The following is a 16,995-nucleotide window of genomic DNA, read 5'->3' as shown; positions in this document are numbered from 1 at the left end:
CTGGTACATGGTTTACGACCTAAAGATATGATGGAGGTCGGAATTTGGGGCCCATAGCAGAAGTGTCTATCTGCAGGTGCAAGGAGCCCTAATCATTATGGTGATGAATAGGCTCTTGTTCAGAGGAGCCATGCACAGGCCTGTAGGAGGTTTCAGGAATTTCCTGGGGGTACTGTCTTGCCGGAGAGAAGCCTGGGAAGCAAGGTCAACTTTAACGAAGGGTCCAGAGGAGTACCAGCGTGGAATTTGCCGCCAGAATCGACACCACGTGAGGGGCGTTCCGAGGGGCGTTTCAATTGGAAATGTGATTTTGTATTAGGGACAGCATCCCGGGGTGGAGGAGAAACAGAGGGTTTGAGGAGCCTAAGAGAGCGGATGGGTAGGCAGATAGGTAGACTGTAAGAAATCAATTTGACTCAGAGACTAAGGGAAGTGTGTGATCTTCTTTGGAAGTCACCACTGCTGACACCTTTTTAGGTTAAGATCAGTTAAGTAGGGATGTCACTTAGTCTAGTGTAGGGACAGTCTAACCAGAACTTTTCCTTTCTGTAAATGACTCTCAAGTTGCAGATCTTTGCTTTTCTTGCAACTCTGATAACATTTGAATTTGCTTTAGTAATATTCTTTGGAAGATTAAGAGAATTTAGAGAATATTTGTTCATATTAGTACCTGTGTATCTTTTGAATCTTATGCTGAGAATTTTGTATCTCTAGCTGTTTTTGGCTTTACAATAAACTTTTAAAACTTATTTTAGTAAGTGGTTCTTGGAGTGGTTTAAGTTCTTATTTGATTGATCTAGTAGTGGGTTGCCTTTTACTCAATGACAGGTACCAACGATCCAATCGACCTGAGCTGGGATCTGGTAAGGTAACAACAGACCAGAAATCCCGCGTTAACAATAACATAGAAGACTGTGTGCACCAGGTACTAACCTATAAACATATGCTTGTTTTGCTTCAAAAGGTGGTCCATCTGTAAAGCTATCACCACAGTATGAAGGCTGCAGATAATATGACTTTTAGTAACTTCAGACTTTGGTTATTGTAGGTGAATAGTCTGTCTTTTGGCAATTTTTGTAGAGTGCGTACATTGTTCTAAGTAGATACTTTTTAATATTCCATGGTGGATTTCTCGTGAGAATTCGGCTCTCTGGAAACAGTGTGGTACAGAGCAAACTGTCTCCATAATGTAAACACTGTTTACAGTCACCACTTTTCAAATGATATTGGCTTCTTTTATCATTGTAGGTTCAGTGATTGTGAAGGTTTTGATACAGGTAAAGACAGTTGGTAGTGGGGCATCAGCCATGTAACTGCACTTGAGTATCTGGAGGAACTTGGTTTTCTCTGAAAAATTGTACACAGATTGTGAGCAGCATAGGTTACCCCTTTTGTTTGTGGTTTTTAGTCAACACAAACTTGGCTACCCATGAAGTCTACGGCATAGGGTCAATGTTGCCCATAACAGAACTTGCTTCAGCGATAGGGGATGTATGTATGATAGAATTAATAATGCTTTATATTATTCTGAGTTATTTTAGCAGTTACTTTCATAGCTCTGATGCCACACACGTTTATAAAGCAATTTGTAAAAAAGAAGCTTGGATGATGTTATCAGCCATGTCATCAATGATGTTATTTGAGATATCCCCAGTGATGTCATAAATTATGTCATAGAACATCTCACAAGTGATGTAATATGTGCGGTCATAAGCAGTGCATGGTGGGGGTTCTAGTTATAGTAAGCTCTGCTAACTAGAACTGGTGAATTTCTGCAGTTATTTAGTTTAAAACGTTAATATTGTCAGTGACGTATTCACCTAACTATAATGTCATTTTAACCTTTGTTCAGCTTTTTAAAAAAAAGTGAATTTCTACAGTTTTTTGTTTATTGAAAAGTAATATTTTATTACCATACGTGAAGTCAACCCCCCGAGATGCACCGCCTGCATCCATGTGTGGCAGGGAATTCGCTGATGTGGTCAGGCCCTTCAGCGAACCCCCTACAGGCAGCAACACCAAGCAGACTTTGGCTTTGCGCAGCGGAGGATTGGCCACAGGGCTAGGCCCTCCGGCCAGGCCCTGTGGCCAAAACCCTAGTAGTCTGCCAACCCCTCGCCGCACACAGCCTTTGATCTGAGTGGCATAGGTTGGCCTTCGTGGCCCTAGGACCCCATCCCACACAGCCCAAACGGGAAAAGGCCACTACAACTCAGCCGTTTCCACACATAACATTAACCACGCGTGCATTACAACGCATGCGTGGTTACCACAAATAGCCTTTACCATGCATACATTTACTACAAAATACGTAGTAAAGGCATGTGTGTTACATGCTAGTATTAAAGGGCTAGTATTAAAAAAGGGGGCTTGGGGGGTCCCACCCCCCAAAAAAAAACATGCAAAAAAAAATGGGTGCTTGGGGGGGGGGGTCTCCCCCCAAAAAAACTCACCTGTTTTGTCGCACTGTGGAGGCAATCGGCAAAGTAAAAATATGCATGGTAACGGCATTTTAGTGGTAAAGGTCATGCGTAGTAATTGCATTTGCATTGTAACGCATGCGTGGTAAAGGCATGCGTTGCAACAAAATGCATTGTAACGTCATACAACCGGCCCAAACATATACATCGAGGGGAGGGGTGTGTGCAGCCCCTCTCCCCGTTCTTTAATTGGCCCTGGTGATCCCATTTTCCGGGGCCAGTTGCAATATTAATAGGAGGGGAGCCTCTGGCCCTCCTCCCCAGCCTTAAACGCCTTAAAAGGCCCCATGAACCCTGCAGCTCCCCTCCCATGCCTTAATTATCCCCAGGTACCCCCTCCCTGAGGGCCAAATGCAATAAAAAATGGGAAGGGGGCTGCATGGCTGCACTCCCTAGGCCTATTTTGGTCTCAGGGATCCCATCCCTCAGGGGTTCCATTAATAATAGGTGGGTGCCACGATGCAAACGTAGGTCACTACCAAGCCCCACATTGGGGGTCACAGGGGAGCCCCTATGCCCCTATGCCCCTACAGGCTCAGCATGCTCACCACATGGTGCGGGAGCCGAGAATGTTGCCGCACGGAGGGAGCAGCTGCTTTTTGCCTGCTCCCTCTGGCCGGAAGCAATATGTCTTTTATTTCCATGCCCGCATTCCAGAACAGCACACAAGTCAGTTCCCACCGGGCGGGAGAATTTTTAAATCTCTAATGGACTCCCATTTGGTGGGAGATTTAAAAACGCTCCCGTCAGACGGGAGCAATCATGTTTCCCTGCCTGGGATAACGCCAGCCTCGTTCGTCAGAAAATATAATAGTGACAAATGGGGTCCCTGATTGCATGGAGTGTGTGGCATTCATTTGAAGAAGTTTAAAAATCTGTGAGTCTGCCACCACATTTTAATTCTAGGAAGGTAGCTAAAGGAATGGTTATAGATCATCCAAGGGTCCAGGCTTTCTTTAGGACCTGAATACCTATAATGTGGTTAATCGCTTGTTCACAATGCATCTTGCATGCTGCATTAACACTTGACATCCTTCATGCAACGCATGCTGAAATACTAGCAGTTCTCCACCGAATTCTTTGTGGAGGTAGCCCTGTAGGGATAAAGACAAAGTAAGGCACATATATATGGGACAACATTAAGAGGAAGAGAGATGCTATGAGTCATGCCACTCCATGCACCTGTTCTGTCATGCCACAGCAAAGAGGTGCAAAAAGTATACTACAAATCTCACATGAACACGTTTAATAAACACAAAAAGGCTATGTTGAAATGCAAATCACATCACTTTCTGTCCATAGATGTGTCCTCCACTCAGACATTCTTACCCGAAAATAAGGGACTTTTGGCACCATGGATGGAGCACTCAAGGGGACCCTTGTAGTCACATACGGAGGTGGGAAAGAAGATAAAATTATGTCAATCATTTGGCAGTTATTACCTAGCATGGGTTACTGGGAGTAGAAGCCTGAATACACACATCAGCAAAGGGACACCCCTGCTTTTCAGGCCCATATGTGTGGAGACGATCTGATTGACGTCCTTACTCCATCGCAGTAGCAGCTACCACGATGGAGTAAGGACGTCAATCAGATCGTCTCCAGTCATATAAATTACGCTGTGTCCCGGTTTGCCTGATTCATTCAGCCAACTCTTGCCACACATACGGGCCTGAATATTACGTTCCATGGATGGCCTGGGTACCATCATCATGGTTTTGATCGACTGAATAACGGGATTTGTCCTTCGTTGGCTCTTGCCACTTTACGGGCATTGATGTAACCAGGTTTTGGACTCCAATAGAGCATTGCCAGATTGTTGAGGGTCACTTCACCTGTTCCCTTGTCCGGAGGAAGATCCGCATGGCTGAGGTATTAAAATCCCTTGGTTGCCGACAAGCCGGATCGAAACGTCGACGCTACCCCCTAGCGCACCTGGACCAATTTCCCCTTCACCATTACTCCTGTTTACAGCCTTAAGGAAACTCTCCTTACAACTTTAGAAAATATAATTCTAATGAATATTTTGCATGTGGCCAAGTTGTACCTAACTGTTTATTGGATATCAGTTCTTTACAGTCTTGTAAATATATGCCCATTACTTTTCTACAGACTTTGAGCTCTCTTGACTCCTATATATATATACACCAGAAATTGAGGCAGCATTGAGGAATAGATACAGCTCTGCACGTCTTTCAAGTGCAGGCCAAACGTGAAGATTTATGGTATTTTGTGCTCATCTTAGGAGGACAAGGTGCAGCGAGTTGAACTGGCTTCAGACCTTGGTATGGTCTGGTGCCTGTTTTACGGCAAACTCTTGCTCCTTCTCTTCTGCCCCAGAGGCTTCCAAGAAGATGGTATCTGGACTCTCAGTCTTGAGATGCAATTATGCAGGAAGACTCAGCCTCTTCCTTCTGGGAGTTGAGCAAGTCTTCATCTCCGAAGATGTTGTGTGTTCTGGGAGGCTTACCTCTGGATATTAAGGTGAGCTCACTGCCATTCCATCCGAACCCAAGGGTCTTTTTGCAGCAAAAGGCGTGTAATGTATCACAGAAGAAATCATAGGTTGGCGAAAAGCACAAATTATAGATGTGGTGCTGGCTGCTCCAGGAGTATCTGGTGTTAAGCAAAGGGCAAAATTGGAAGGGAGTATGTTCCATATCCGTGCCTTGGTGATTTTCAATCATACGACCGAGAACACTTGAGGGTTGCTGAGGCCCAGGAGAAACATAAAGAGCTACATGGATCATGAGAAAATAGCATGCTCAAGAGACATGTACCCTCTGAACTAGACTGCACTAGAACTAAGCAATCACTTTATATCAGACCTGCAATCCTACACTTGATACTTTTCAACCAAAATTTAGTATAAGACTGAGTGGAACCTACTCTCGAGCAAGGCGTGAGCCAAGAAGATCCGGCTGTGTCCGTGTCCTCGTTCGTGGTGGGGACAGTGAAGGGGAGGCAGATATGCTAGGAGATCGCTGAGGGGAGGTTGTTGTTGGAAAGGTGCCTGCATCACTATGTTCTTCATTCTCTGAGTCCATTTGAGCTGCAAGCAAGAGGATTGAGGATAAGCCATATTAAATTAAATTGTGGTAATACGTGGATTATTACAATAAAATCGTCATACAAATTCAAATTAAGATCGTACGAAATGCCATTCTAACCACAAACAGAAATGAGCAATGAAAGCCACTGCTGCACTGCGTGGTAGCATTTGCAGCATAAGCACATTACCACACAGCACACAGGTGCAAAGAAAGCTGAAAGAAAAAGCAAGGAAGTTAAAAAAAAAAAAGCAAAGAGAAAGTGCAAACAGTGCCAAGAAGAAAGGGAAATAGAAGTGTAGCACTATGTTGAAGATAAAAGGGAAGTGGCCGTGAAAATGTATAAAAGATCAGCTGGACTAGAAGAGTGAGGAAAGATCAAGTTAAAGGAAAAGGTAAATGAGTGTAATCCACTCAAACCAACTACACCATGGAATAGGAGGAATGAAAAAGGTGGGGTTAAGTAGGAGAAAAGTAGAGGGAAAAGTGGGGCCCTCATTTATAAAAAATGAATAAAGTAATTTGAGAAAATATAAATGCAAAACACATTTTACAATACGCAGTTTTGCAACATAATAAGTACAGCAACCTTCAATTCGGACAGTTTACAATGCTGCTATTTAGAAATGCAACATGCTTCAGTTTGAGCGAAGCATAGCTCATTAATTCAGGGCCTAATGCTATATGAGAATATGTAATAAACCACTTCAGTTTTAACCAATAAAAACGACTCAATACATCATGTGTACTAATACATGGGTGATGCTGACCATGATCCCAGAAACAGTGCCATCTGAATATTCTTCAGAAAGATATTCATGCTTCAACAATCTGCTTCTCTAGTCCAACTGATAACTTCGGAGAACGTATAAGTAAACTTAATTTTCAATAATGTAATTTATTCAAAATATTTTAATTAGGCTTTAAATAAACAATGAAACTGCAAAATGTAGCATTTAAAATCGTAAACATCTTTGTTCGTCCAGTTTTCCCTCATGTTCACTTCCACCTCTAGCCATCCTAAAGGCATCTCTGATTTTAAGCTAAAATGCAAATTGGCACCACCCAGCAGACATACATTTTGTGTAGGAGGCAGTGCTTAATTTGAGCAGTTGGTTGCAGGTGGGACCCACCGGCACTCATTTTTGAGGACCAGCACTTACTTTTTCTCAGCAGGCTTTAATCTAGAGAAAAATATTCCAAAAAAGGAAAGAAAGAGAAAGAAAAAGATGGAAAAACAAAGACAAAGGGAGAAAACAGGTATGAAAAAGAACCGGCAAGAATGAGGTAAACAGACAGGGAGTATCAGATGCTGTATTAAAGAGGCATGAGGTGGAATCAAGACTATGCAACCTTAGTATAAGGCACCCTGACCTTTGATAGTGTCGCCCACAAGCTTCTGAGCACAACTTTGAGCTACAACACTTATGCATAGAGGGATGGTTACCCAAATGATGGGATTTACTTATGGTAAAGATCTGGAAAGAAAGTTGTTGCTTTGCCTGTAACCATCTGCTCCAAACTTGCAAGTTGTTTGTTTTTATTCGAAGAAGGTGTTTGGAGTCACAAGGTACCATATGACCCCCTCCCTTAGTTGGCAATACGCATGGCCACTTACTCTATTATTATAATGTTTTTCGCACAGTGGATGAGCCTAAGAATAGAGAATCGGTGTGTAACATGGTGGTCATGCAAATTCTATAGAATGGTAACAACCTTTAATGTTAGAGCCATGTGCAACCATCTGCCAACTCCAGGGAGGAGGGTGGGCGCATGTGAATCTGCAACACAACAAGCTCCAAACAATATGATCAGATGCTTATAGGGTAAGTTATATATTTCATTTGTAGCATGTGTTGCTGTAGATACAAATGCTCTGCGTAGATTGTAAAGAAGCGCTCCCCCCCAAAGCGGTGGCTCATCAGCGGATAGTGAAGATGTTTTAAACAAAGTTCGTAATACTGTGTGGCCAATTTCATTACAAGACCGGAGGCTAACAGTTCACAGGCAGGACTACCCAGACAGTAAAGTTTAGTAAATGTGTGGGATTGACCATGGCACTGCTTTACAAATGTCAGCTATGGGAATAGTCCCTAGGAAAGCCATGGTAGCTCCCTTCCACCTCGTAGAGTGTAGCATGGGGGAGAAAGGAGAAACCTTTTAGCTTTAAAATGGACCTTTGGATAAATTTAACTATCCATCTAGCTATGCCAGCTTTTGATACTGTGTGTACTTTGTGTGGTTTCGCAAATGCGACAAAGAGCTGCTGGATTTTGCAAAAAGATTTAGTTCTGAACATGTAGTACATTACAGCTCCTTTGACATCCGGTGAATGAAGGTGCCCTTTCTACTACTGAGCCTGGGTGAGGGAAAAAGACTGGTAGCTCAATTGTTTGGTTGAAAAGGAGAGATCAATTTGGGAACAATTAAGGGTCAGTTTGAAACACAACCCTATCCGCATGAACCTGAAGAACAAGTTACTTACCTTCGGTAACGCTTTTTCTGGTAGATACTATATCTGCCTGTGGATTCCTCACCTTGTGAATATCCCCCTTGCGTCAGCAACATTCGGAAATTCTTTTGTAGCTTCGCGCCAACGTGGATCCGGACGTCACAGAGGCACGGCATCGCACGCGACTCCGCTGACGTCACCGACGCCTACAATAGGCCCACACCGGCGTGATGACATCAGTTCCGCCCTTTTTTCCGTGCCATCGAGGCACACGGACGGACCGATGACAGTAGACATATACACAGTATACGCAGTATAGAAATCAAGGTAACACACACAGTGTGAAACAAATGCAATAAAACATTTGAAATAGACAAACCCTTGACCATAAAATAATACATCATATAAACAACTGGCATAGAAGAGTGGACGGGAGGCGGGTGGGTCAGTGAGGAATCCACAGGCAGATATAGTATCTACCAGAAAAAGCGTTACCGAAGGTAAGTAACTTGTTCTTCTGATAGATACATCTGCCGTGTGGATTCCTCACCTTGTGAATAGAGTCCCACAGCAGTCCCCACTCCCGGAGGAGGGTGTCCACTCTTCTAAACCAGGAAATCCTGAAGGACAGAGCGCGCAAAGTGACCCTCCCTCCTCACTTCGGAATCCAAGCAGTAATGCTTCGCGAAAGTGTGGAGGGAAGACCAAGTTGCCGCTCTACAAATATCCTCAACAGGCACACCTCTAGCCAATGCTGAGGTCGAAGACTTAGCTCTAGTTGAATGAGCCCTTATACCCTCTGGTGGGTCCTTACCGGCCAGAGAGTAGCAGATCTTAATGCAGAGGACGATCCATCTCGACAAAGTCCTCTTATGTACCGCTCTTCCTTTCTTGCAGCCAGCAAAGCCAATAAAGAGCTGGTCGTCCACTCAACAGTCTTTAGTCCTGTCCAAGTAAAAAGACACCGCCCTCTTGGGGTCAAGACGGTGTAATCTCTCCTCCTCCTTGGAAGGGTGAGGGGGAGGATAAAAGGTAGGAAGGGTAATGGATTGACCAAGGTGGAAAGGAGTCACCACCTTTGGCAGAAAAGCAGCCCTGGTCCTAAGAACCATTCGTTCAGCATGAATGGTCAGGAAAGGGGGCTTGGAACAAAGAGCTTGAAGCTCACTTACCCTCCTTGCCGAGGTTATTGCAACGAGGAAAACCGTTTTAAACGTCAGAAGCCTCATGGGACATTTGTGAAGAGGCTCTAAAGGAGCACCCATTAAAAATGTCAAAACTAGATTCAAATCCCACTGAGGCACAATAAAAGGGGTAGGAGGGAACTTATTAGTGAGGCCCTTCAAAAACCTTAAAACAATAGGAGATTTAAAAAGAGAGGGGTGGTCAGGCAAACAGATAAAATCCGACAGCGCAGAAAGATAACCCTTCACCGTGGCCACAGCAAGCCCTTGCTGTGCCAGAGAAAGGGCAAACTGGAGCACATCCGATAAATGGGCCCTCAAAGGGTTTATAGACTTCTCCCTGCACCAAGCAACAAATTTAGACCACCTATAAGAATAGATGGACTTAGTGGAGTCACGCCTGGCTGACAAAATGACATCCACCACCTCGTGAGGGAGAGAAAAAGAAATCAGGTTGCCCCGCTCAATCTCCAGGCATGAAGGTGTAAGGTCTGGAGGTGGGGGTGTAGAACCTGCCCCTCCATCTGAGAGAGGAGATCTGCCCTGTGAGGGAGACGGAGCGGTGGGTGAGAGGAGAGGTGGAGAAGGTCCGAGTACCACACCCTTCTTGGCCAATCCGGGGCGATCAAAATGACTTGTGCCCGGTCTTGGCGAATCTTCCTCAGAACCCGAGGAATCAAGGGTATGGGAGGAAACGCGTAAAGGAGTTGATTTCCCCAACTCAACTGAAACGCGTCCCCCAAGGCTCCTTGCAACGGATACTGGAGACTGCAGAATGACAGGCAGTGAGCATTCTCGCGAGTGGCGAACAGGTCCACCCGAGGAGTCCCCCACATCCGAAAGATGTCGTGAACTACCTCTGGGTGAAGCCAGAGAACTGCCGACTGAGACTGTCTGCACGAACGTTCAGAACTCCGGCCAGATGATTTGCCATCAGACAAATCTGATGGTCCTGAACCCAGGACCAGAGGCTCAGAGCCTCCTTGCAGAGACACTGCGACCCTACTCCTCCCTGCTTGTTGACGTACCACATCGCAGTCGTGTTGTCCATCAGGACTTGAACTGACTGACCGCAAAGGGAAGGGAGGAAGGCCTTGAGTGCCAAACGTATCGCCCGCAATTCTAGAAGGTTGATGTGAAGCAACCTTTCCTCTGGAGACCAAAGACCTTTGACCTCCAGATCCCCCAGATCAGCACCCCACCCTAGGGTGGATGCATCCGATATCACCGTGGCCACCGATGGAGGCAGCTGGAAAGGCTTCCCTTGAGACAGATTGCCTTCCACGCTCCACCAAGACAGATCCGCCGCAGTTTCTCTGGAGATCTTCACTGACTCCCTGAGATCTCCGTTGTGTTGATACCACTGCCTGCGGAGGCACCACTGGAGTGCCCTCATGTGCCAGGGTGCATGGTTGACCAACAGAATGCATGAAGCCATCAGACCGAGCAGGCGAAGAACCTTCAGGACTGGAACGACCGCTCCATTGAAAAATAAAGGAATCATCTCCTGTATGTCGCGAATCCTTTGAGGAGGAGGGAATGCACGACACACAGTAGTGTCCAGTACCGCACCTATGAACAGGTTGCGCTGGGAGGGCACCAGGTGAGACTTGGGTACATTTATCGAAAAACCCAACCTGTGTAACAACTGAGTTGTCCCTTGCAGATGATGGAGCACCTTCTCCGGCGACTCCGCTTTGATCAGCCAGTCGTCTAGATACGGAAACACATGAATCCCCGATCTCCTGAGATGAGCTGCCACCACTGCCATCACCTTGGTGAAGACTCGAGGTGCAGTAGTAAGACCAAACGGAAGGACCACAAACTGGTAGTGCTGTGACCCAACCGTGAAACGGAGATACTTTCTGTGCGACTTCAAGATGGGAATATGAAAATACGCATCCTGCAAGTCGATCGACACCATCCAGTCTTCTTCCAGCAGCGCTTGAAGAACCTGTGCAAGAGTGAGCATTTTGAACTTTTCCTGCCTCAGGTAAAGGTTCAAAACCCTGAGATCCAGGATTGGCCGAAGCCTGCCATCTTTCTTGGGGATCATGAAATACCGGGAGTAGCACCCCTGACCCCTTTCCTGCTCTGGAACCACCTCTATCGCACCTTTTCGGAACAGTGCCAGGACTTCTTCCTGCAGAAGAAGCAGGTGGTCTTCCGAACAATAACCCTGGCAAGGAGGGTAATTGGGAGGGAATTCCTGGAAAGGAAGTGCATACCCATTCTCTACAAGATTGAGAACCCAAAGATCCGATGTTATTAATTCCCAATCTTGTAGAAAATGTGTAAGCCGACCCCCCACTGGGCCCACATGATCCGGAATGGCGGATCTAGGGCTGCTTTGCTGCGTTGGACGGGGGTTGGGAAGGAGAGGAGGAGGAGGAGGAGGAAGCTTGACGACCTCTAGGGCGGGATCTTTGTCTGCCCCTGCACGACTTGTACAGTGTATTCTGCTGCTGCTGAGGCTGCTGCTGGGATGATCTATAAGATCGAAAGGAAGATCGGCCAAACCCTCTGAAACGTCTTCCAGTAGTACACCTGGACTGAAGACCCAAAGATTTTGCATTGGCCCTACTGTCCTTAAAACGCTCCAAGGCAGTATCAGCCTTCTTGCCAAATAAGCCTGACCCATCGAAAGGCAAGTCCATCAAGACAGACTGGACGTCTGCAGAAAACTCTGATGATTTGAGCCAGGCAGCTCTCCTGGTGGCCACGGAGGAGCCCATGATCCTTGCCACCGAGTCCGCGGTGTCTAGACCACTCTTGATGACCTGCCTCGCAGCAGCTTGAGTGTCCGAAACCACCTCTTGAAAATCCTTCCTGTCATTCTCAGGAACCTTCGGAATTAACTGCTTGACAGAGTCCATCAAAGCATGGATATACCTCCCCATCAGACACGTAGCATTGGTTGATTTTAATGCCATACTGGCTGATGAGAAAATCTTTTTGGCACTTTGGTCTTGCTTCCTGGATTCCTTATCTCCAGGAACCTGTGGAAACGCACCAGCAGATTTCTTTGAGCAAGCAGCCTGCACCACCAAACTCTCAGGCAGAGGATGCGTTGTTAAAAATGCAGGGTCCTCCGGTGCAGCTCTATATCTCCTCGCCACTGTCCTAGAGACTGCAGGAGCAGATAAAGGTTTTTTCCAGACCTCATAGATAGGCTCAGACAATGCCTCGTTGAAGGGTAACATAGGTTCAATCACAGGTGAGGGTGAAGGAAGCACCTCAGTCAAAATATTAGGTTTGTAATCAGCAGTGGGTAGAGTAATGTTCAGTAAACTCGCTGCTTTTTTAATAACAGTGTGGTAAGGTACCACATCCTTTGATGGAACATTTGATACAGAAGCCAATTCCCATTCAGGCGATAGTTCAAGCCCACTGGCCTCACACAAATCTTCAAAGGGATCCTCAGAATCCTGCAACTCCCCTTCTTCAGTATCTGAATACCCATATTTCTCCTCTTCTAGAAGTCTCTGGGCCTTTCTCCGAGATCTTTCCTTCACAACCGAAGCCAAAGGATTCGGAATCGACTCCGACGGTGTCGGCGCCGGCGTCGAACCCGACGTCGGACGAGGTCTTTCAACACGAGGTCGGACAGAATCCTGCCTCGGAGTCGTAGGTAACGGCGTCGATGGGATCGGCGTCGATGGCACCGGCGTCGTGCGCTTCGGCGTCGACGACACCGGTGGTGTCAGAAAATGCCAATGCGGTGGTAGAGCCGGCATAAAAGGCATGAAGGGTGCAGGGGCATAAGCCTTTGGAACTCCTAAGTTAAAGGCCATAGGACCCGTGGGACCAACAGGTGCACCAGACGGGAACATTGCCCTGGAATAGACACCAAACATGGCGTTCAGGAACCGAGAAGGATCCTGACCTGGAGTCGGAAACTCAGGATATGGACCTCTGGGATGCTCCTGAGGAGGTGGAGTCGACACGACGTCGACCTCTTCTTCGGGTGCAGGAACCGGAGTCGACGAACCATCAGGTGCCGGAACCTCGGCTCCACCAGCCCCCTGCTCCTCACCTTCATCCTCCTGACCAGAAGGATTGGATAGAATCGGAGAATGGACCTGTTCTTGAGGTTCGGGTGAACCCGGATGCGAAGCCTCCTCATGTTCCGACTCCGAAACCTCCACTTCTTTATTCATAAGCTTGACCTGGGACTTCGGTCTTGAACCAGATTCCTTCCCAGAGTGATGATGTGACTCATGGCTCCTCTTCCTGTGTTTCTTCTTAGAAGACTTCGAAGCGTGAGCCGAAGACGACTCCGAGTGTGATCTCGAACGAGACCTCGACCTCGATCTCGACTTCGATCGACGAGTTCGAGATTTCGAAGATTTTTTAGCCTTCTTGCTCTTGAGTTTTGCCACGAGGAGTTTTGTCTCTCTCTCCCTCAAGGCTTTCGGAGTCATCTTCCTGCAGCAAGAACAGTCCTCGACATCATGGTCGGAGCTTAAACACCAGACACAACATTCGTGAGGATCGGTGATAGACATAGTCTTGCCACATTCACTGCAGGCCTTAAATCCAGTTTTCTTCGACGACATCCCGAAGAGAATGAAGATAGACACAATAATACGAAAATAGTAACAAAGTTACTGTAAGCTACTACACAATCCCTGAAAACCGTTAGCGTCGACGACGCGGAAAAAAGGAAACTGATGTCATCACGCCGGCGTGGGCCTATTGTAGGCGTCAGTGACATCAGCAGAGTCGCGTGCGATGCCGTGCCTCTGTGACGTCCGGATCCACGTCGGCGCGAAGCTACAAAAGAATTTCCGAATGTTGCTGACGCAAGGGGGATATTCACAAGGTGAGGAATCCACACGGCAGATGTATCTATCAGAATGAAGGATTCTTGTATGGTGAGGGCCTGTAGCTAACTTATATGTCATAGCATGGTGATAGCTATGAGGAAATCTATTTTCAAGGAGAGGAATTGCATGAGACAGGAAAGCAGTGGCTCAAATGGAGGGCCCGTGGACCTTGGGAGTACTTTATTAAGGTTCTAAAGAGAGGCAAGGTGGGACTCTTCTTGGAATAACCTTTTAGATGTCTTATTGACTGGAATGCTGAATAGAGGTGAATGTTCTCTTTTGTGCATTTGTGTGGTAATAGCCCCATGGTGCAGGTGTACCGAAGTGTATGCTAACACCGATTAATGTAGGTGGGGTAAATAACACACAATATCTTGAACCGCTGATATAAGGGGTTCTGGGTTGTTAGAAATGCAGTGGTGGATAAACTGTTTCCACCTTGCTGCATATCAAGCTCTAGTAGTGAGTCTGAGAACTTTCTTAGGAATGCTCATACACTCTTGTGGGAGGCTTAAGTAGCCAAATTCTTAGACCTCAGATTCCTAATTGCTAGGTTGAGTGGCCTGGTGTCCAGGAGTCTGAACTTGCCATGTCCTTGAATGAGATGGTCAAACACTAGATCTTGTAGCTAATCCTCAGTTTGTGACCACTGTGGTGAGAATTGCAAAAAACCCAGTTGGTGGACAGAATGTAGAACAATGTCATACATTCACCCCAGTACAAGGATCTGGGCCTAAATCCATCGTTTTTTTGCACTCAACACCACCCTGGGTTAGACACTGGCTATATGCAAATCAGCTCTGACCCTGTGCCTCATGGGAACAGTCCAGTCTGAACTACCAAGCCATGTCTTTCCCAGACCGGAATCAAGCATCCAAGGACCGGTTTCTGGCTATCAGCCTTCATCAGCCTGGATAGCTTGACTCCAGTGGTGTGGAGAGCCTGGGACTCACGTCTGAGCATACCCAGCCCACTCGGGGTGAAAATTGCAAAAAACACAGTTGATGCTCAGACGTGAGTCCCAGGCTCTCCACACCACTGGAGTCAAGCTATCCAGGCTGATGAAGGCTGATAGACCTCCTTAACATTTGATAAACTAGTAATCTCAGACCGAATTAAATTCCTTGTTGGCACCCTACAGGTTATATATTTGAATACCCAGCCCACAAGGGTATATTGGGTTGACCAACTTATGTGACTATCATTGCTTAAAGGCGCATGATTGTTCTGACTGGAATGTGACGATTTGGCTGAAAAAGAGACAGATGTTGCAGACAGGCTAGCACCCGCTGTTGGTTGGGCTGCCCGTGACTGCATTCAGCATTGACCCTAGGAAACTCTGAATAAGGTTGAATTTGTAGGTGTGACTTGTTGACATTTATTGTAAACCTAAGGGTGTAAAACAAGGAGTGTATGCCTCATTATATGCTAGGCACTGCTGTTTGGTTGCGCTCTTGATCAGCCAATCATATAGATGGAGAAAACATGTTGTCTCCCCTTGTGATGTTGGTAGCTACGATTGTTAGATATTTTGTATGTACTTGTGGGGCTGTGGTAACCGCAACTGGTAGCACTTTGAATTGGTAGTGTTGTGCCCTTAACATGAACCAAAGAGATCGCTCATGAGCTGGATAGATTGGGATGTGGAAATAGGCATTTGTCAGATGTAGGGCGGACACGAATTGCCTTGCCGCAGCAGGGGGATAGCATCCTGCATGGCCATGTTCTGATAGGATATACCTATTGAGGGGCCTGACATCGAAGATTGGCCTGAGTGAGCTGTCTTTGGAAATGAGGAAGCATAGGGCGCAAACCCAAATGCACTGGAATTTCGGAGGCACTAACTCTATGACTCATTCGAGCACATGAACCTCCTTGTGAAGAAGGTGGAGATGGTCAGGAGTTAGGCTTTGTGGACGTGGTGGGATGTCTGGTGGGGTTAAGAGGAGTTCCAGGTAACACTTGTATGCTCTAATTGTCATGACCTATCTGTCTAAGGTGATTTCCTCCCACTGTGGAAGGAAATCTTGCAGTATCCCTCAATGGGTATTGTGTGGTCAGTGGGACTAACTCTGTCCTTGGAGGAATTATCGTGCCTGAATGACACACGTGTATACCCTATCCCCCTTAATGATGGTAGATGCACTTCTGCCGCTAATATGATTGGGGCTGGTCAGGAAAGGTGGTCCTTAATCCCCCAGTAGTGCTGCTTCAGAAATGACTCTCTAGTGGAAGGGGTCTGTAGGGAATTCTCAATTACCATGTCTTTTTTATTTTTTTCAGCATCCCATCAACCTGCTGTCCGTAGAGATGTTCTCCATTGATTATCAGGTTGATAAGATGCTACTGGTCTTCTGGCTTAAAGCCAAGAGTGGTGACACACTGTTACTGAGGTGTAGAGGGTCTGAGGGCAGTCTTTTCCTATGACCAGGGCTAAAAGTATGACTCTTGTGAGACTTGCAATGTGCTTGGGATTCGGCCATGCTCTTTATCCCGGTTGTGGTTTTGGTAGTCTTCTTCAACTCTGCCGAAGTAGATGGGGCCTCCAAATCTTTGTCCTGCTTGGCGTTGGAGGCACTAGAATTTATCACCTCTGGGCTGGGTTGATGAGTGGGAATCCTGGAAGATCCAAGATCTTCCACCTTGGAGACAAGTGGAGCTACTTCCCCAAAGATATTGGGGAACTCTTCTGCAGCTTGCCTCTGCATTCTAATATGGGCCCAGCATCTGTCTCAGCAGTAGCGAAGGGTCTTTTGTGCACCAAAATGCAAGACAGGAAGCATACTCTGCATCGTTATGCTATGGGGAAGAGGCAAAGGTTTCAGAGGCTTTGGAGGTCAGCCCAAGGGTATTTAGGGTGGCAACAAGAACATTTACGAATTGGGATCCATTCCATCAACTGCCTAACATGGGCATTCTCTGTTGTGGAAGACGGTAGATCGAGGACATGCACCAAAGATACACAACAGTTTCCAAAGTCTGGAGGAAAAATATCAAATT

The 16,995-nt window shown here is 46.4% G+C and overlaps 1 protein-coding gene across 1 annotated transcript in view; it reads right to left on the bottom strand.

Moving 5' to 3' along the window:
- Positions 1 to 16,995, bottom strand: part of AKNA (AT-hook transcription factor) — a 225,565-nt gene that overhangs the window by 46,462 nt on the left and 162,108 nt on the right. The window contains exon 16 of the mRNA XM_078642000.1: positions 5,370 to 5,532. Coding sequence (XP_078498126.1) covers positions 5,370 to 5,532 — 163 coding nt within the window. The remainder of the gene's footprint in view (positions 1 to 5,369; positions 5,533 to 16,995) is intronic.

This window comes from Lissotriton helveticus, chromosome 5_1 (assembly GCF_964261635.1).
Source record: "Lissotriton helveticus chromosome 5_1, aLisHel1.1, whole genome shotgun sequence".
Taxonomy (NCBI): domain Eukaryota; kingdom Metazoa; phylum Chordata; class Amphibia; order Caudata; family Salamandridae; genus Lissotriton; species Lissotriton helveticus.
This window is presented reverse-complemented; position numbering and strand designations above follow the sequence as displayed.